Consider the following 22,382-nt stretch of genomic DNA (forward strand, 5'->3'; position numbering starts at 1 on the left):
AAGTAGAAGGCCAATGCTCTCTTGCAGTCCAATGTGTGCAACTGACGTTCAGCAGGGCGGGTATGCGGCCTGGGGAAGAATGTTGGCAAGACAATTGACTGGTTAAGATGGAACTCCGACACCACCTTCGGCAGGAACTTTGGGTGGGTGCGGAGCACTACTCTGTTGTGATGAAATTTGGTATATGGAGCATGAGCTACTAGGGCTTGAAGCTCACTGACCCTACGAGCTGAAGTAACTGCCACCAAGAAAATGACCTTCCAGGTCAAGTACTTCAGATGGCAGGTATTCAGTGGCTCAAAAGGAGGTTTCATCAGCTGGGTGAGGACGACGTTGAGATCCCATGACACAGCAGGAGGCTTGATAGGGGGCTTTGACAAAAGCAAGCCTCTCATGAATCGAACGACTAAAGGCTCTCCAGAGATGGCTTTTCCTTCCACACGATAATGGTAAGCACTAATCGCACTAAGGTGATTCCTTACTGAGTTGGTCTTGAGGCCAGACTCTGATAAGTGCAGAAGGTATTCAAGCAGGTTCTGTGCAGGGCAAGAACGAGGTTCTAGGGCCATGCTCTCACACCACACGACAAACCTCCTCCACTTGAAAAAGTAACTCTTTTTAGTGGAATCCTTCCTAGAGGCAAGCAAGACCCGGGAGACACCCTCAGACAGACCCAACGCAGTGAAGTCTACGCCCTCAACATCCAGGCCGTGAGAGCCAGAGACTGAAGGTTGGGGTGCAGCAACGCTCCGTCGTTCTGCGAAATGAGAGTCGGAAAACACTCCAATCTCCACGGTTCTTCGGAGGACAACTCCAGAAGAAGAGGGAACCAGATCTGACGGGGCCAAAAGGGCGCGATCAGAATCATGGTGCCGCGGTCTGCTTGAGCTTCAGTAAGGTCTTCCCCACCAAAGGTATGGGAGGATAAGCATACAGGAGGCCGGTCCCCCAATGGAGGAGAAAGGCATCCGACGCTAGCCTGCCGTGTGCCTGAAGTCTGGAACAGAACAGAGGCAGCTTGTGGTTGGTCTGAGAGGCGAAAAGGTCCACCGAGGGGGTGCCCCACGCTCGGAAGATCTTGCGTACCACTCTGGCATGGAGCGACCACTCGTGCGGTTGCATGACTCTGCTCAGTCTGTCGGCCAGACTGTTGTTTACGCCTGCCAGGTACGTGGCTTGGAGGAGCATGCCGAACCGACACGCCCAACGCCACATCCCGACGGCCTCCTGGCACAGGGGGCGAGATCCGGTGCCCCCCTGCTTGTTGACGTAATACATTGCAACCTGATTGTCTGTCCGAATTTGGATAATTTGACAGGACAGCCGATCTCTGAAAGCCTTCAGTGCGTTCCAGATCGCTCGGAGCTCCAGGAGGTTGATCTGCAGATCCTTTTCCTGGAGGGACCACAGACCCTGAGTGTGGAGCCCATCGACATGGGCTCCCCACCCCAGGCGAGATGCATCCGTCGTCAGCACTTTCGTGGGCTGCGGAATTTGGAATGGGCGTCCCAGGGTCAAATTGGTCCGGATGGTCCACCAGAGCAGTGAAGTGCGGCAACTGGTGGAGAGGCGGATGACATCTTCTAGATTCCCGGTGGCCTGGAACCACTGGGAAGCTAGGGTCCATTGAGCAGATCTCATGTGAAGACGAGCCATGGGAGTCACATGAACTGTGGAGGCCATATGACCCAGAAGTCTCAACATCTGCCGAGCTGTGATCTGCTGAGACGCTCTGGTCTGCGAAGCCAGGGTCAAGAGATTGGTGGCCCTCGCTTCGGGAAGGTAGGCCTGAGCTGTCTGGGAATTCAGCAGCGCTCCTATGAATTCCAGAGACTGAGTTGGCTGGAGATGGGACTTTGGGTAATTTATCACAAACCCCAGCAGCTCCAGAAGTTGGATAGTGCACTGCATGGACCGGAGGGCTCCTGCCTCCGAGGTGTTCTTGACCAGCCAATCGTCGAGATATGGGAACACGTGCACTCCCAGCTTGCGTAGATAGGCCGCTACCACCACGAGGCACTTGGTAAACACTCGTGGGGCAGAGGCGAGCCCAAAGGGCAGCACACAATACTGAAAGTGCCGTGCGCCCAGTCGGAATCTGAGATACTGCCTGTGAGCTGGCAGTATCGGGATGTGAGTGTATGCGTCCTTTAAATCCAGGGAACATAGCCAATCGTTTTTCTGAATCATTGGCAGAAGGGTGCCCAAGGAAAGCATCCTGAACTTTTCTTTGACCAGGAATTTGTTCAGGCCTCTCAGGTCTAGGATGGGACGCATCCCCCCTGTTTTCTTTTCCACAAGGAAGTACCTGGAATAGAATCCCTGCCCTTCCTGCCCGGGTGGTACGGGCTCGACCGCATTGGCGCTGAGAAGGGCGGAGAGTTCCTCTGCAAGTACCTGCTTGTGATGGGAGCTGAAAGACTGAGCTCCCGGAGGACAATTTGGCCACCTTTGGTGAAAAAAATTTTAACCTCCCTCCGACCGGCAGATCGTCCGGTACGGACACTTGTAGGGCGGCTATGTTCCCGTGGATCCAGTCAAAAGCCCGTCCCCGGCTTTTGCTGTGGAGGCGCAGGGGGCTGCTTAGGCGCACGCTGTTGACGAGAACGAGCGCGCTGGGGCTGTCCCTGTGCCTGACGAGGCCTTCGGGCCGGCTGGTTGTACCTACGCTTTGCAAAAGAATAGGGTGCAGCCTGCCGTGCCCGGGAAAAACGCCCACCCGTGGGGGCGGGTGCTGAAGGCGCCCGGTGGGAGAGCTTGTCGAGAGCGGTTTCCCGCTGATGCAGTTGGTCCACCATCTGCTCGACCTTCTCACCGAAAATGTTATCCCCCCGGCAAGGGACGTCAGCCAGTCTCTGCTGGGTGCGGTTGTCCAGGTCAGAGGCACGCAGCCATGAGAGCCTGCGCATCACTATACCTTGGGCCGCAGCACGAGATGCCACGTCACAGGTGTCAAAAATCCCCCTGGACAGGAACTTTCTGCACGCCTTCAGCTGCCTGACCACCTCCTGATAAGGCCTGGACTGCTCCGGCGGGAGCTTATCGACCAGGTCCGCCAGCTGTTGCACATTGGTCCGCATGTGGATGCTCATATAGAGCAGGTAAGATTGGATGCGGGTCACGAGCATGGAGGATTGGTAGGCCTTCCTCCCAAATGAGTCCAGAGTGCGAGACTCCCGCCCCGGGGGCGCCGAGGCGGTATCCCTCGAACTCCGTGCCCTCTTGAGAGCAGAATCCACGACCGCTGAGTCATGGGGCAACTGGGGCCGCATGAGCTCTGGGTCAGAGTGGATCCTGTACTGGGACTCTGCTTTCTTGGGAATGGTGGGATTAGTTAGTGGTCGCACCCAGTTCCGGAGCAGCGTCTCCTTCAGGACATTGTGCAGCGGTACCGTGGAGGACTCTCTAGGTGGTGATGGATAGTCGAGGACCTCGAGCATCTCGGCCCTCGGCTCTTCCACAGAGACCACGGGAAAGGGAATGCTTATAGACATATCCCGCACAAAGGAGGCAAAGGAGAGACTCTCAGGAGGTGAGAGCTTCCTCTCCGGTGACGGCGTGGGGTCCGAGGGAAGGCCTGTAGACTCCTCGGAGGAGAAATATCTCGGGTCCTCCTCTTCCCCCCACGAGTCCTCGTCCTCGGTATCGGACATTAGCTCATGTAGCTGAGTCCGGTACCGGGCCCGGCTCGACGTCGAGGCACCGAGGTCTCGGTGTCGTCGAGCGGTGGACTCCCGCGCCGGCGGGGACGGAGCTCCCTCCATCGACGTCGACGGGGACTCCACCTGCGTGGCTGTCGAGACCGGCACCGCAAGCGGCGGCGGTGTCGACTGCCCCGGCGCCGGGCTAGAGCTCGCCGGCGCCACAGTCATCGGCGCCGAGGGCGCAAGCACCCCCGGCGCCGGCACAGCCTGGCGCATCAGCCCTTCCAGGATCCCCGGAAGGATGGCTCTGAGGCACTCGTCCAGGCCCGCTGCCGGGAAAGGCGGTGGGGCCGGTAAGGGTGTCGGTGCCGGAAGCTGCTGGGGGCCAGGAGACGGCACCGAGGTGCCGGAACCCCGACGCGTCGGTACCTCCACCACCGACGGAGATCTCTCCTCTCTGCGATGACGCTTCGGCGTCGACTCCTCTTCAGGGTGCACCGAGGGCTCCCGGTGACGGCGCTTCTTGTCTTTTTTCCGGTGCACGTCACCGGTGCCGGAGGGCATGGAGGAGGAGGAGGTCGATCCCCCTCGGTCTCGGGGTACCGGGTCCGACAGGGTTCGGTCCCGTGGCTCACGAGTTGAGGGAGTGACCGGGGCCGACTGCCCACGCGGTCTCTCTACCCCACTCTCGCCGGCGGACCGGCGGGCCGACGGGACCTGTTCTCCTGGGGTCGCTGCCATCGGTGCCGATGTCTCGGGCATCGATACCGGTACCGAAGAACCGGTCTTCGATACCGATGCCGTCGAGGTCAACGTCGAGGGGCCGGCGCAAGTTCCAAAAAGACGGTCCCGCAGAACTTGCCTCGCAACCTGAGTCCGTTTCCGGAGACCGAGACACAAAACGCACGACTTGAGATTGTGCTCCGGCCCGAGGCACTGGAGGCACCAAGCGTGGGTGTCGGTCTGCGAGATCGGCCGGCCGCAGCGACCACACTTTTTAAATCCACTCGGGACCTTCGAGGACATCGACGGAAAAATCGCGTCGGCGAAGTCAAAGTCGGCAATGGTGGCTAAAATCACACCACGAAAATTGTAACCGACCGAGCGGCCACTAGGCCGCAACGAGGCGTCCCCGCTAGAAAGCGAGGGAAAAGAAGGAGCGCGTGCTCCACACGCGCAAAATTCTTTTTTTTTTTTTTTTTTTTTTTTATAAAAGAGAAAGAAGAAGAAGAAGAGGCCGAACAGGCCAAAAGCGACGATCCGCGTAAACGCGGTCGAAAAAATCCGGCGGCTGAAACGAGAGAGAGGGGAAAACACAACTCTCTCAGTCGCGGAAAAAAAGTAACTAGCGGGAGCGGTCGCGCACGGGCGGGAAGACGGCCGCGCATGCGCGGTGGGCGTGCCCTGCGTGCTGACCGTCCCGCGAAGCTTATTTCCGGTTGGTGGGGGCTGCCGCGGACGTCACCCAGTCGTGAGAACAAGCAGCCTGCTTGTCCTCGGAGAAAAACATTTTAAACATTGCCAGTATATCAAACATTTGACATTGTAAATAATACAGCATATTAACTTGCATACATCGATAAATTCCATCATCAATATTTTTGTCATTCTCTCCCCTTTCCCTTACCTATCCTCCCAAGCATTCTCACTAACATCCAAACATTTATGGGGTGTTTGTTAAATAAACATCACAGTCATCTTATGCATTGTTTTCCCACCTTTCCCCCCTTCAGTTCCTCCCCACATCCTCCCCTTCCTGATGTTCACTAATAGCTTCTGATATTATTTATATTAAAGAAAAACAGTTGTAAGTGCAGAGGAAGCAAGTGATATAAAAAGCCACATTGACCACAGACAGGCATATAATAATTTGCATATTGGAGCAGCCTGTGTGACAGGCTGTGGCCGCTTGGAAGAGACAGTAAGCTGTTTGTGAGCTTTACCTTAAATGCTTTTCTTGTGACTAATTATCTTCTTTTTTTTTTTAAGCTTTGGCACGTTGGTTTTATCTCTGTATATCAGGCTGCTATATGGGAAGTTTTAATTTCTCTTATTATTTATATATTTTTATATACTTTTAGTATCAACCAGACAGGGAAAACATTGAACTGCTCTAGCTGGGTATGTAATGTTAAATTTTTTTGTACTGATATTTGAGCTGCTGTTTTTATATGGTGCAGCCCTTGAGACGGAGAAATATGGCCATGTTGGGTGGTTAGAGGAAAATTGTATGTTGATTTTACTCATCTGTGTTGAATTAATTTGATTGAACTTCATCATGTGGGTCTGCTCTTCTTTTCTGCTAGTAATATAAGGAAATAGAAAGGGTGCTGGACGCATGGAATTCCCCCCCCCCCCCCCCCCCCACCTAGTGGACGTGGTGGAGACAAGGACTGAATTTAAGAAAAAGTGTGGGTCAGGCATATGTGATCTCTTAGGGAAAGGAGATAGTGGTTGCTAAGGATGGGCCAGATTCTATATAAGGCACCTAAATAATCCTCGCAGAAACAAGTTTATTCTAAAAAATTAATGCGCGGAATACAGAATACGCCTTATCAATACTGTAGCGTCTAAAGCTACGTGTGTTCATTCACGCCAATAAAAACCTGGTGTAAATCCATGCGTGTAGATTTAGGCGCACTGAGGTGTATTCTGTAATTGCACGTGCAACTGTTGGAATGCCCACAGAACACCCATAAACACACCCCTTTTCAGCTACACGCATTTATTTTGAACTGTACACTTTGCAATTTAAGTGCAGATCATTATAGAATACGCTTACCAATTTCCATGCATAAATTGTAATATTGCCAATTAGCACTCATTGCTTAAGTACCAATAAAAAAGACTAATTTATCTTGTTACACCAATTAAATTACGCGCTTATCTCCGTGTGAATCTACGCACCATACATAGAATCCGGGGGGTATCTGCCATCATGTTTATGTTTTTATGTTATTCTCAGCAGAGGGTTCTTTGTTTTCTAATGCATCTTCACACTACAAATGACCTTAACATTTAATTTTAATTTATTCTAATGGTTAAAAACTTCAATAACTACAAAATTTGCATTTGCTCAAAACTGATACAAAATCTATTTACAAATATTTTCCTTATGTCAATATGGGATTTCTGTCAACATTTTAAAGCATGTTAATGATCTCCAGTATCAAGCAATGGACCCAAACCCTGGAGAATACCCAGCCGACCGAACCTGGTCAAACTTCACGCTCCTCACCGTTGAAACAGTAACACAGGCAATTAAAACGTTCTCCAGCACCCATTGCAAACTGGATACCTGCCCCAGCTAACTACTAAAATCTGCCCCTGACCACTTCACAACAGACCTCACATCCCACCTAAACTACATGCTCCAACAAGGTATTTTCCCTGAGGAAAACAGCAACATCCTACTCATCCAAATCCCAAAAGATACCAAGAAAAAAGCAACCGAAATGACCAACTACCGCCCAGTTGCATCTATACCACTAGCAATTAAATTGATGGAGAGCATGGCGACCAAACAGATTACCGACTACGTGGACAGGTTCTCAATACTTCACAAAACACAATCGGGTTTCCGCCCCCCTCAATAGCACCGAATCTGTGCTAGTCACTCTCCTGGCCAAATTCAAGCAGGAAATTGCCATAGGTAAAAGTATACTTCTCCTACAATTTGACATGTCGACCGCAATCGACATGGTAAACCACAAAATACTACTGAGACTTTTAGACTATTTCGGAATCGGAGGAAACATACTCAAACACATCACCACCTTGGAAAGCAGACTGTGGAGTACCTCAAGGATCACCACTATCACCAAACATAATGATGATCCCACTAGCCAAGGCATTATCAAAGCAAGGCCTCAACCCGTTCATCTATGCAGATGATGTCACAATTTACATTCCCTTCAGATATGATCTAACAGAAATCAACAACGAAATTAAACTCGGCTTGAATACCATGGATTCATGGGCAAACTCCTTTCAATTGAAACTGAATACTGAAAAAACACATTGCCTCATCCTCTCATCTCAACACAATACATACAAACCAACAACCTTAATCACCCCAGAACACATCCTCCCTATTTCAAACAGCCTGAAAATACTCGGCGCGACAATTGACCGCAACCTCACTCTCGAGAGCCAAGTTAACTCCACAACATAGAAAATGTTTCACTCAATGTGAAAACTTAAATGCTTAAACCCTTTCTTCCCGAGGGAAATATTTCGTAACCTAATACAATCAATGGTGATAAGTCACGCAGACTATTGCAACGGAATTTACGCTGGATGCAAAGAACAACTCACAAAGAAACTCCAGACCGCTCAGAATACAGCAGCTAGGCTAATATTTGTCAAATCGCGATTCAACAGTGCCAAGCCCCTCTGAGAAAAACTGCATTAGCTGCCAATCAAAGAATGTATTACTTTCAAAATCTGCACCCTGGTCCACAAAATTATCTATGGCCAAGTCCCAGGATATATGTCAGAACTTATAGACCTACCACTCAGAAACACAACCAGATCATCTCAAACGTACCTAAACCTCCACTACCCACACTGCAAAGGACTTCAATACAAATCAACCTATGCGTCCAGCTTCTCCTATATAAGCACACAATTATGGAACGCACTGCCAAAAGTTGTGAAGACAACCTGCGACCACCTAAACTTCAGGAAATCATTAAAAACCTACCTGTTCAAAAAGGCATACCCTGCTGACCCAACATAAATGCCTGCACTCTACAACACAACATAACCAAAGCTTGTAAAGGACACTACATAATCTTTCCTCTCCTTGATTCCCATTGTAACTGAAACATATGTTCCTTACTCAACCGCAATACCACCTGTATTTGTTTCTTTACCGGACTTGGCAAACGCCTCCACGGTACTATGTAAGCCACACTGAGCCTACAAATAGGTGGGAAAATGTGGGATACAAATGTAACAAATAAATAAATAAATAAAAAATCTAAATTATATGATTTAAAAAATGCAGAGTGTACTTACCACCTGTTATAAACATCCCTGGAGCGCTTGGAACCCATGCTAAACATTGCACTGATGCAGCTGCACTTGGAAAATTGAATGTTGTAATACAAGAGAGGGATTCTGAGTCCACAAGTCGGATTCCATTATGCAAATTTGCAACAAGAAGGTAATCAGTTGAAAGTGGGTCCCATTCTAGAGCTGTGACTGGGTCTTCTTCATCTGTTCCTTCCAAAGACTCAGGTCTGAGGACATGTTTTTGACTCTTGCAGCCTTGAAAACAACACAGAAAATTGGTTTGGTAACATGTGAAAGGTAATTCTATAACTGAGCATGTTCACTTGTACACACCTTGCACATGTAAGTGCACAAAAAAGTGTTACGCACATTGTGCTGTTCACGCTATTCTATAAGGACACATATAAGTGCTATACTGCATAACTGCAAGAATAGGAGGGGCATGGGTGGGACTTTAATATCCAGTTATGTGCTGCTGAAAATTCAGGGATCACCCATTACCCCAGTTAGGCAATCTGGTTTTCGAGCAAGTTATAGTACAGAAACTTGTTTGTTGACTCTGTTCTCCAAACTAAAGGGTCCTTTTACTAAACTGCGGTAAACACATGCAAATGGCTTACCGCGGAGATGCGCTCAGGTAACCTGTGATAAGTTTTCGATCTGTATGTGCAAACCACGCAATAAAATATATTTTATAAGTTTTCTGGGAGGGGGTGTGTCTGGGGGGGATGGTGAGTGGGCATTTCTGCACTATTCAGTTAGCGCATGCACATTACCGAGTGCATTCACTTTGGATGGGCCTTTATCGGCATTACTGCACTGGAAGTTGCTAATGAGGCTTGATAAAAGGAGGCCTATACACAGTTACTTATTTTGTACCAGGGGCAACAGTGGGTTAAGCGACTTGCACAGAGTCACAAGGCAATCAATGTAGGGTCATAAGTAAAGGAGTAATCCTATCAAATTTGTTTTACACATACCCCAACATTCTATAAATTGTGATTACAACTGTATGCACCAATTTGTGCCTGTATGCAATTTAACTGAATAAAGAACCAATTAGTGCCGATAATTGGGTGCTAAATTATCAGCACTAATTGCAATTGAGATTTGTATGCGCATGTTTAGTCATGGGAATCTGTGCATACATTTTATGTCTGGCTCCAAAATAGGAGTGCAGCCATGGGATAGTCATGGCGGAACAGGGGCGGTCCTACAATTTATGCAAACTGTTATAGAATAAGGGAGATCTGCGCCTAATTTAGATGTGTGCATTTACACTAAGGTTTACATGGAGTAAATCCTCATGTCTAAAGTTAGGCGTTGATCCCAGTGCTAAGTGTATTCTATAAACAGCACGTAACTTTCAGCACCATCTATAGAACAGCAATTAGCGTGGGTTTTTTCACACTGATTTTTTGGTGCTATTTATAGAATTTGGTCGTTTATGAGCCTAGTTGCAGTGTTTTGTATCAATTGAAGGGGTGCTAATGATTTATTAGTAAGTCCAAAAAAAAGATCCAATCTGTGTGAAACAGAACCTTATTAAAAACAAACAATATTTCAATATCAAAAATGAATAACCATTATTTGATTCTTTTCTCTTATTAAAGTGCAGAAAAGACCTCCATGAAACACTCAAATTGTCTGATATAATTAAAAACATTGGTATAAAATCACCATCATAGGTCAGAAAAACTTCACTCATATGACCCAAACACCATCTCAAATAATTTTATATATATTTCAAAGATCTAACAAACATGAAAAGAGTAACTTCACTTAACCTTCCAGATGAAGGACACTGTTCAAACATGGGTTCACCAGGGCGGCAAAGAAAATAATTGTCCAAATAGACAAGATGGATAAGGTAAAGATCTTCCACATCAATTTGTTAAAAAAGTGGATCCTGGTGACTGTGGCGCTAGTCCAAAGGGCTGACTTTGGGCCGTAGGTTTTGACAGAGACCAAGTCCCTGAAAGTTCTATTTGGTGATCAGCTTTCTGCCTCACAGAAGGCTGACCTGGAACAGTTGGTCCGCCAGAACCAGGATATATTTTCTGGAGTGCCAGGACAGACCCACCTTGCAACTCATTATATTATCACTGAGCCTGGAGTGGTAGTCCAGCAGTGCCCCTATCAGATCTCAGAAGCCCAGCAGTAGGCCTTGGCAAAAGAAGTAGCCGAGATTCTGGAACAGGGTGTTATTGAAAAGTTGGCCACTAATTGATCGTCCCCCCATTGTGCTTGTGCCAAAGTCGGAGGGGAGTATCTGGTTTTGTATCGATTTCCGGAATGTGAACGCTGTCTCCAAATTGGAGGTTTACCCAATGCCAAGGGTCAATGAATTCATCGAGAGGTTGGGAGGAGCCTGGATTATCTCCACCCTACACCTGACCAAATGATACTGGCAGATATCCCTCACTCTGGCTGACAAGAAGACAGCCTTTTCAACACCTCAAGGACTATTCCAGTTCACTGTATTGCCTTTTGATTTTATAGAGCTCTCGCCACCTTCAACGCCTTGTCAACCACCTATTCAAGCCGCATGGTGATTATGCGGCTGCCTACTTGGAAGACATCATCACCTACAGACTGGAGGACCCTTCCCTTCTAGGTGGGATAGTTTGTAGACCGCTGGATTGATGGCAAATCCTAAAAAATATTTTCTGGAAGGACAAGAAGTCCATTACCTGGGGTACTCAGTCAGGAAAGGACAAGCGAGACCCCAGATCTGGAAGGTAGAAGCATCACCCAGGTGCTGGTAAACAGACCAAGAAGCAGGTGTGAGCCTTCATAGGGCTTGTTGGATACTACCAACGATTTATCCCAGGATTTGCTGAGAAAGAGAAACCACTAATCTGCCTCCTGCAGAAGAGAGCCTCAGAGAAGGCACAACGGACATCGGAACTGGATGCTGCTTTCCAGACTTTGAAGCAGGACATCTGTTTGAAGCTGGTGCTAGTCAGCCCGGACTACAACCAGCTCTTCATGGTGCAGAAGGATGCATCAGAAGTCAGGCTCGAGACTGTTCTGGCCCAAGAAGTGGATGGTAAAGGGGAAAGGGGGGAGGGAAATGGGACTTGATATACTGCCTTTCTGAGGTTTTTGCAACAACATTCAAAGCGGTTTACATATATTCAGGTACTTATTTTGCACCAGGGGCAATGGAGGGGTAAGTGACTTGTCCAGAGTCACAAGGAGCTGCAGTAGGAATTGAACTCGGTTCCCCAGGATCAAAGTCCACTGCACTAACCACTAGGCCACTCCTCCACTCCACACTTCCACCACACCTTGTGGCTTACATTAGCCATATGCTGTTTCCTAGGAACTATGCTGTGATTGAGAAGGAAGCCCTAGCTGTCAAGTGGACCTTGGAGGCATTCTAGTATTATCTGCTGGGACAACACTTCTTGCTCATCGTGAACCATGAGCCCCTCAAGTGGCTGGCTCGACACAAAGATTTCAATGCATGCATCATGCAGTGGTTCCTCAGCCTTCAGCCCTTCAGCTTACATTTGCAACATTGGCAGTCAGGGAGCATGCCAATGCTGATTTTTTGTCTCAGGAGGCGGACATTGATATGGCAGGGGCTCAACCGGGCTTGGCAGAGCTGAGGAGAAGGGTATGGTAGGGAATCTATAGGACGCTGCCCCATTCTCATAAAAATATTCCCTCACAGATTCAGAACCACATTAAGCCCCATAGTTCTGCCCAAATAGGAAGTGACAGAGGGGTGGAACCAGGAGGCCAGCTGCTAGGAAGTATAAAAGGTGGGGCCAGATTGGGTTAAGGAGGCCCAAGCAAAGGAGCAGTGGGCGCACCATGTATGCCTTCACTACCTATGTGTAGCTACCGTAACCTGGCTCAAGTAGGCCAAACCTCAACTTAAATAACTGTGAGAACCCTGTTCATGAGGCATGGCTACAGTCAGACCAACGCTTGTGCAACCAATGAAGGGGACTGTGAGCCAATTTTCAAATTTCCTCTGAATCTCAAGAGACTTTACCTTTCATTTTCTGTACCTGTGAAGTGAAACAAGAAAAAGTAACACTGGGCCTTCAGGTTGGAGATAAATACAGTTCTTTTATTTGCGAAATGACCCGACACTGGCAGTATTTCGGCAAAAGAGCACCAGCCTCAGGGGTCAAGGTGTTCTTATGGATATAATCGCAAAATCTTGGAATGAACCAAGCAATCAGTGTATTTTACCACGAGCGTGGCAAGTATCAGTGTAGTCCTTACACAAACACTTTCGGTGGAAAAACCTCCAGTGTAGTCTTTTAGCAAATGCTGTTGGTTAAAAAACAGCATTTGCTAAAAGGCACTGATACTTGCCACGCTCGGGGTAAAATACCCTGATTGTTTGGTTCATTCCAAGATTTTGCAATTATATTCATAAGAACACCTCGACCCCTGATGCAGGCGCTCTTGCGTTGAAAAACGGCCCGTGTCAGGTCATTTCGCAAATAAAAGAACTGTATTTATCTCCAACCTGAAGGCCCAGTGTTGCTTTTTCTTGTTTCTATTTATGCTTGTATACTGTTTTACCCTCTCGTCTGTTACCCTGTAGCTGTGAAGCAAAAGGCCTCAACCTTGAGTTAATAAAGAGTTTTGCTTTACCTTTGTCTGACTGAATAACCTGAAGGCCCACCCTCAACCCTCACTCATGGTATTACAGTGCCCTATATTCAGAGGCAGGAATGTAGGGCCTGAACCACACAGTACAGTCTTTACAAAAAGAAGGCGTTAAAGAACATTCAAAAATGGTTACAGTATACATTAGAGAAATAGGAAATTCTGAGTTTAGACAAAATAAATAAGTTATCCACTGTTTATATTTAATAATCTATTAAAATCTTTCAAAGTATAATTTCTAAAAAGTTAGATGAGCAAGTAGAGTAAACTAACACTCTAGAATAACTGCAAATTACTTTCATTTATGGTTTCTGAGACAGCAGCATAATGGAAATTCTAAGCTTTATATTACAGTTAGGATCCCCCATAGGTGGTAGATTAACGCATGTTGGTTAATAATAACAACTGATTGTTCCTAAAACACTCCAAACAGTTTTACAAAATTCACCTTTTTTCTACATGGCAGGGAAAGTGCTTGAAACATTATAATGCCTAGGTATAAAGAAAGGACAAATTTTAAGCTGTATAATTCTCAATATTTACAATTAAAATGGAAAAAGCCTTGCAAAGCAACTTATATATTTGCTGAACACTTAGCTGTTAAAAAGAACTGAATTAATAACCGATTAAACTAAAATTAAAGCTACAGATGCTTGCTCCTGGGAAAGATTAAACTGTATACTATCACTGAAAATAATTTTACCTGGTTGAAAAATAGAAAGACTCCCATCTGTATGTCCAAACACAACTTTTCCCTTCTTCCTTGGATGCCATCTAAACAAGCAAATGTCTGACAGGAAACTGTGGGCTTCTTTGTGAACAGCTACCCCATTGTCAGGTCCTGAGATAGTCCAAATATATAGGGGACCTCTATGAGAGACAAATGCAACAGCATCTCCTGAGTTCCAGCACCAACTAAGGGAGGCAGGGATTCCTGGAACAGAAAAATATGGATATATAAGGAATGCTGATTTACTTTTATTATATTTATCAAATATTTTTTTTCTATTATTAAAGCCTATCAGGAAAGCATCAGCTAATCAGATGCCCTTATCTTGTGTTTCAGCTCCTTTTTATTTTGAAAAGAAAGCTTTACAGGAATATTTAGGGGCCCTTTTACAACGGCGTGCTGAAAAATGGCCTGAGGTAGTGTAGATACGTGTTTTGGGCATGTGCAGAATCGTTTTTCAGCACACATGTAAAAAAATGCCTTTTTAAAATTTTTGCCGAAAATGGACGTGCAGCAAAATGAAAATTGCCTCGCGTCCATTTTGGGTCTAAGACCTTACCGCCAGAAACTGACCTAGCGGTAAGGTCTCATGCAGTAACCGGGTGGTAATGGACTGTAAATCTGCCTACTTTTATTCTTCTGTCCTATTTCATTTGGAGTCCCCTGTTTTATTTCTTTTTATTTTATTGTAAACCGCTTTGCTGTTCACAATGACATACAAGATAGTAAATGCACCAATAATAAACCCAATTATCATGAACTTCTGAGCCAGGCTTGAAACAATTTTATCGAATATTGAGCCTAACTGTACAGATGAAATGCATTAGGCACAATTGAGCTCTGACAGACACAGGAAAGGTAATATTGTAACAGGATGCCTAAATGAGGAGGGAACCTAGCCTCATATGTTGCAGTTAAATAGGTTACTCCTGCTGGAATTCTGTACGACTGCAGGGCATAGAATTCCCCTGTCATGCAGAATTCTACATTTCTGTGCAGAATCTGCACTCTCTCCCGCCTGCTCGCCCGACTCTCCGCCCGCTGCCCTACCTGAGCATAGCATGCCCTGGTGGTCTAGTGGCCTCTTGAAGTCTCGGCGGCCATTTGGAAAAAGCATGGCACTAGCAGGACAGCGGCGGCTGCGGGTCAGGAAAGAGTGTGGTTCTTTCCTATCCTGAAGAGGTTCTTCCGCTGCTGCTGCTCCTCCTCCTACCTCATGGGTGAATGCGGGGGTGGCCAGAGGGCGGGAAGGAGGGGCTGTAAATAAAAAAAATTAGGAGATGCTGTGGATGGGATGGGATGGGCTGTAAAAAAAGGGATTCTGTGAGGGAAGGGGGCTGCAAAAAAAAGGGGGATGCTATGTGGGAGGGAGGAGTTGCAAAAAGGGGGGATGCTGTGAGGGAAGGAGGGGATGTAAAAAAAAGGGGGATGCTATGGGTGGGAAGGGCTGCAAAAAGGGGGATGCTATGGGTGAGAGGGGCTGCAAAAAAGAGGGATGCTATGTTGGAGAGAGAGAGGGAGAAACTGAGGAAGGGGGGCTATGTGTGAGTGCAGGCTGTAATATTGGTTAAATTATGCCAAATAAACTTGCAGAATTTGCAAATTTTGAGCACAGAATTTTACAGAATTTGCAAACTTTGTGCACAGAATTTTGATTTTTTTTTTTGTGCAGAATTCCAGCAGGAGTAATAGGTGCAGGCACTGTTTTCTCTAAGCAGAGTGGGAGTCCTCCATCTTCAGTCCTGCCAGTGGAGGTTGCTGTTCACTATCTCATTTTCAAAAGTGAGGGTCAGGCAAGTTCTGCAGGACTCCAGGGAATGTACCTGTCCCTAGAGATTAAAAACACAGGGTTCCTTTTACTAAGGTGCACTGAAACGTGGCATGCGCTGTTGTAGATGCGTGTACTGGACGTACACAGGTTCATTTTTCAGTGCACCTGGAAAAAAAGGCCTTTTGGGGGCCAAAAATGGCCATACGGCAAAATGAAAATTGGTTCGCGTCCATTTTGGGCCCAAGACCTTACTGTCACCCATTCACTTAGTGGTAGGATCTCATGCATTAACCGGGAGGTAATAATCAATGCGCGTACAATGCCAATTACTGCTTGGTTAGTGCCGCGTGTCGGAAAAAAAAATACAATTTTCTGGCACACGTGGAGGGGCATAATCGAAAGGGGTGCCCAAGTTTTCCTGAGGACGTCCTCGCAGGATGTCCCTGCGAAGGGGAAGGGAAACCCGTATTATCGAAACAAGATGGGCGTTCATCTTTCGTTTCGATAATACGGTCGGGGACGCTCAAATCTTGAAATTTAGGTCGACACTAGAGATGGTCGACCTTAGAGATGGTCGTCCCCAATTTTGGGCGATAATGGAACCGAGGACGCCCATCTCAGAAATGACCAAATCCAAGCCCTATGGTCATGGGAGGAGCCAGCATTTGGCTTGACGTGCCAGGACACCAACCAGGCACCCAAGGGGGCACTGCAGTGAACTTCATAAATTGCTCCCAGGTGCATACCTTCCTTACCTTGGATGCTGAGCCCCCCAACCCCCCCCCAAACCCACTCCCCACAACTGTACACCACTACCATAGCCCTAAGGGGTGAAGGGGGTCACCTACATGTGGGTACACTGGGTTTCTGGTGGGTTTTGAAGGGCTCACATTTACCACCACAAGTGTAGCAGGTAGGGGGGGGGTGGGCTTGGGTCCGCCTGCCTGAAGTGCACTGCACCCACTAAAACTGCTGTCAGGGAGCTGGGTATGACATTTGAGGCTGGCAAAAAATATTTTTAAAGTTGTTTTTTTTTTAGGGTGGGAGGGGGTTAGTGACAACTGGGGGAGAAAGGGGAGGTCATCCCCAATTCCTTCCGGTGGTCATCTGGTCAGTCTGGGCAGCTTTTTGAGGCTTGGTTGTAAGAAAAAATGGACCAAGTAAAGTCGGCCAAGTGCTCGTCAGGGATGCCCTTCTTTTTTCCATTATCGGTCGAGGACGCCCATGTGTTAGGCACGCCCCAGTCCTGCCTTCGCTATGCTTCCGACACGCCCCCGGGAACTTTGGTCATCCCTGCAACGAAAAGCAGTTGAGGACGCCCAAAATCAGCTTTCGATTATGCCGATTTGGGCGACCCTGGGAGAAGGACACGCATCTCCCAATTTGTGTCGAAAGATGGGCACCCTTCTCTTTTGAGACTAAGCCTGATAGTGGACAAGAGTAAAAAATAAAATTACTGCCCGGGCTACATGGCACCTACACAGCTTAATAAAAGTGCCCCACAATATCAAAGACTTATGGCCCATCCCAGTGCTAGAGATTTACCACCGCAATGCTGGAGATTGAAGGCCAATGAATGACATTTTTTTCGTGGGTGAGTGCGGGGGTGGCTGAACGGAGGGAGAGAGAGGCTGTAAACTAGTTCTCGCAGATGCACATTCCAAAAACTGACATACTCCAATCAATAAATTGAAAATAAAATTATTTTTTCTACTGTTACTGTCTGGTCATTTTATTTTTCTTATTGTACTGATCCTAGTCTCTGGTTTCTGCTTTCTTGTTTCTTCTCTTAACTGTCTTGCCAGAGTCTCCTTGTGTACATTTGGCAACTTTCTCTCCATGTCCGTCTTCTCTTTGCATCCCTATCTATCCGACCTAGTATCACCCTGTCTTCCCGCCATGTTGAGCATCTCCCATTTCTGTGTCCCTATTCCCTCCTCTCCCCCCACCAACACGAGTCAGCCTCTCTCTCTCTTTTCCTTTCCTCCTGGCCAGCAACTATCACTCTCTTTTTCCTCCCTCTACCCCCCCCCCCAGGGGTGCAGCAAGTGTTTCTCTCTCTTCCCTCGCTCCTGTTCTGTCTTCCCTTTGCAGGAACAGCACCTCCTCTCTTCCTTCTTTCCGGACAGGTCCTGGCACCTCTCTCTTTCCTTGTCCTTCCCCCTCCCCTAAAGTCCAAAACCTCTTTCCCTCTCTGCATGCTCTTTCTTCCTCACCCCCGAATTAATCTCTCTTCCCTACCTGTCCAGCACCTCTCTCCCTCCTGGTCCCCACCCCCAGACGCAGTACCTCTCTCACTCCTGCATGCCCCCCCACCCCCGATGCTGGCACCTTTCACACCTTGCGCTGATGGTCTAGAGTACTGCTGGGCAGCAGAGATCCCCAGTCATTTCTGTCTGTGCTGGCTCCATGGATTAAAATGGCGGCTGCAACCTCTTGCAGTAGTCTCATGAAAGTTCATGGCCACCATTTTAAACCACAGAGCCCCACAAAGGAAAGAGTGATTGGAGGATTGCTGCTATCCACCCACATGCCTAAGCCTCCTCCTCTCAAAGCATGACAGGAGGGGGCTTTGGGGTGTGCGCTGGAGTCTGAGGCCTAATGCATGTGACTTGGTTTGTCTGCAATATTGAAGCACCACCCCCTTCTGCAGTTGGGGCACACCCTTTCAGTTTAGAGAGTACAATGGGTGCAGGTGGCAGGGCATTAAACCACCATAAGGGTAATTCTGAAAGTTGCTGAAATGTAGGCGCTAGGATACTACGCCCTAAGCGCAAATTCGATTTCAGCAATTGCATGCATAAATGCCATACTAGAATACTAGTGTAAGTGGGCATTTACGCATCAACATTTAGGCTCGGCTGCTTACACCATGTGTAAATGACTGACTAAATGCTACAGTTGCACGCATAACTGACAGCATTATATATCTTAGTGCATTAAGTGCTCGGTACGCCCTGACCATGCCCCTTCCTCATGCATGTTCCCTTGCAGTTGCACGCTAATCCCTGGATCCTAGATATGGGATGAATTCTATATATGGCGCTGAAAAAAAAAAGCACTATTCTATACGCCGCACTTAAAGTTAGGAGCGGTTTATAGAATATTGCTTATGACCGGGACTTGCACCAAACTTTAGGTGCGGCCATTTGCACCAACTGAAACGTGGTACAAATGTACGCAAATAAATTGGGCCACTATCACCCTTATTCTATAACAATGTGCATAAATGCTAGGAACGCCCGCATTCCACTCATGACCCTCCTATTTCTGCACTGCTTTTTTTTTATACTCACACCTAAATTTACACCTGTAAATTCAATTAAATCTAATTAGTGCCAATAATTGCTTGCCCAGATTTATGCATCCAAATCTGTGTTTGTGCCTGAGATGCGAGCGCAAATTAACTGAATGAGCTCTGAACCATCAATAATTGGGTGCTAACAACCAATTGCTGAAGTTAATTGGAACTCATTAAAATTTGTGCATCTGGCTGCCCACTACACTCACAGCGCATATCTCAAAAGGGGGAATGGCCAAGGGAGTGGCATGGGAATGTCAGATGCTTTACAAAAAGTTATGCGCATAGTTACAAAATACTGGGTCAGCGTGCCCAACTTTGGCATCAGCATTTCCACTAGGTTTCAACAGGCATAAGCATGGCACCCAAAGTCAGGATGCGGGAATTGGCACTAAGCGCTATTCTATGAAGGGCATGTGCCCTTTATAGAGCAGCGCTTAGTGCAAAAATTTTTAAGCGCCCATTTTTGAACACCATTTATAGCATCTGGTCCTATAGTAGTTTCTAGAGTGGCAAATAAGACCCCACTTACGCCTAAGCAGTTTACAAAAAATATATACAAATTCATAAAACATCAAAACTAACATACAAACATTAAAAGCTGCTAAGCTAACTTCCACTTCCTATCATATTAAGAGGGGGCACCAATTAACTAATTATTGACAATTATTGGTTGTTAGTGCCAATTAGCTTACATGCATAACTGGCACTATTCTATAACCTGTGTGGGCAATTTTGTATGTTAAGATTGGAAATGTGCAAGCAAGATTATAGAATGAGGGGGGGGGGGGCATGTGTACAGATTCACAGTCTTGGTTAAAAAGCCAAGATGGGCCTGTCATAGCTTAAATTCTGTGCTTGGATCTTAACTAAAAACAAGCATAGAAGTGATATCTAGAAAGCCTTGTAGGTAAACATGTCAATCTCCACAAAGAAGAAAAAAAGTCTTAACTGAATAGTGAGCACCAGACGAAAGAATTCAAAAAACGTATTGTTTGGTATGATCCTTTCCGACCAATTCTGAGAAAACATGAATACAGTCACCAGACTTCAGTCATGTTTTCCCAATGATGGTCATATTTGTAAAGAAGAGGTTCCAATCTTGTAAGCAGACAACAGTAGCTGTCTACTAAGAAAAAAGAAATAGACTGCCAAGCCTAAATAATGAAAAATGTTCTGTGCTGCTGCAAATGACTATGACCACTTCTATGAGCTCTGAATCAATGTACTGCATACATAATAATATTACCAAAGGAGTCACTAATCACAGTGCTTTGGGGAAAAAAGTTCTACATGAAATAGTGACAAGCATGACAGTAAAATGCCACCAAAGCTCGGCAAATCAGAAGAAAATTGTGTGAGGCATTCCTTTCAAGAGCTCAGGTGACTAAGGGACTGACAGGTCGATTCTCAGAACTCCCACAGTAAAGCCAACAGCGCATACTCCGTATTGCCGGAACGGCACAGAAAAGTAGCTCTCCAATTCTCAAAGGAAATTGTATTCAAATTATAAGCACACTGTAAAAGTGAGAGCAACGTGCTTGGTGCATATACAGAAGAGTTTCACAGTAAGCGCAGCTCTTACATGCATGTGTCAGACACATCCGACCATGAAGCACATATTAACATCACGCTTCTGCATCTTTAAATATAAGCTTGTCAATTTTTTTTTTTTTACTTGGACGACTTATTATTTAAGCATAGAAAACATGCGCCAATTGGTGCTTTCACTTTCGGTTTGCTCGGACTCACGCACATTTCTCTCTCAGTACTGGCGCTTGTAGACTTGCACAGGCTTTGTTCCACTTCCAAAAGAAATCAAAACTGGCAGATTTAAACTGGAAATCAATAGAAATCCTCTTTTCAACCCCCCCCCCCCCCCCCCCCCCACTGCCAGCTCCAAGCTGGTGTTGTTTTTCTATCAGTACAAGCAGGGTTTGTTTGTGCACTGTTCTCTGAGCATTGGGTAAAGGCATAGCAAACTACACCATTAACATATGTTTGACTACATTTAAATACAATTTGCGGCCATTTCTGGCATTCACATTGTTCCCTGCAGTAAAGTCCTCTGAGCATTCCGAGCAGATTAAAATGCGTGTTATTCCCGCAGTAACTGGCCTTACCGCCACCAATAGGCTTTGAGAATCTGTCTGTGAGGGACTTTCTCTGGTGCACGTTCCATGCAAGATAGCTTTATATTTCTTCAGTTTTCATGCTTATACTTCGTTTACACTGACTCCATCATTGAATAGACTGAGTTAGGCATAAGGGAAGTCATTTTATAAAGTCTGTTTTGCAGTAATATGGCCAGATATGCACCTAAAATGCCAGTTACAAAATTCTGAACTGTGTGAAAAGTATACACAGAGTTTACAAGTAGGTACATATGTAACGGTATCAGTTTATTACTGAAATATGTAGCATATTTGCTGGATATATATACAGCAATATATTTGTGTATCTTTTAAAAATATATATTTGACACAGCAGCAGAGAGAATAGTTTTATTTCCAGCCTCTCTCTCTCCATTCCTTTTTAACTACACACACTCAACAAACACAAAAGAGTTTCCTCTGCCCTCCCACCTAACAAAAGATGGACTAAGGTGGGCACCTGAATAAAACAAAGGACTCAGAGGAAGCATAAACAGGACATTTGCTTGTCAAAGGTATACCTGCCCCTCCCATCAGCTTCCAGACAGAAAGGAAGGACTTGTAATGTGTATCTGCCCCAGAGACTGAACAGGACATCAAAAGACATTTGCCAGCAAAATCCAGACTGTAAGTCTCGTGATGTCATACCAGGACTCAGGGGTCGTGTGCAGACATGAACCATAATGCCTTGCAAAATATCCAAGACATGCACACACCATGCTTCTCTGCTAACATTATAAAAGGCCTGGAAACAGCCCAGCTCGCTCTCTTGGGACCTGCCTCTCTTGGGACCTGCCTCTCTTGGAACCTGCCTCTCTTGGGACCTGCCTCCTCTGGAAACCTGCCTCTCTTGGAAACTGCTGCTCTCTTTGGGGTCCGCTGATGCCTTGCTCCTAAAACATGTGCTTACCTAATGCTGTTCATACTGTGTAACAAGGACTTGTAAGTAACATAACTTTTGATCTACCTGCTACTTTGTTCTATTTTATGCACAGATTACCTGTAAAGATTCCTTTTAAAACCTACCTCTCGTGTGCAATTGTATATTAAATCAATCTTTTTGAAGCTAAAAATACGGTCTCTTTGTGTTCTGAGTATATTGAAGCTATATATATTTAATTTATTT

General features: G+C 46.4%; 1 protein-coding gene across 1 annotated transcript in view; it reads right to left on the reverse strand.

The window, feature by feature from the left end:
• Window positions 1-22,382, reverse strand: part of WDR17 (WD repeat domain 17) — a 272,532-nt gene that overhangs the window by 196,398 nt on the left and 53,752 nt on the right. Inside the window, exons 4-5 of the mRNA XM_030191530.1 lie at window positions 14,005-14,235; window positions 8,667-8,918 (exon numbers count right to left, since the gene is read on the reverse strand). Coding sequence (XP_030047390.1) covers window positions 8,667-8,918; window positions 14,005-14,235 — 483 coding nt within the window. The remainder of the gene's footprint in view (window positions 1-8,666; window positions 8,919-14,004; window positions 14,236-22,382) is intronic.

Source organism: Microcaecilia unicolor, chromosome 2 (genome assembly GCF_901765095.1).
Source record: "Microcaecilia unicolor chromosome 2, aMicUni1.1, whole genome shotgun sequence".
Taxonomy (NCBI): domain Eukaryota; kingdom Metazoa; phylum Chordata; class Amphibia; order Gymnophiona; family Siphonopidae; genus Microcaecilia; species Microcaecilia unicolor.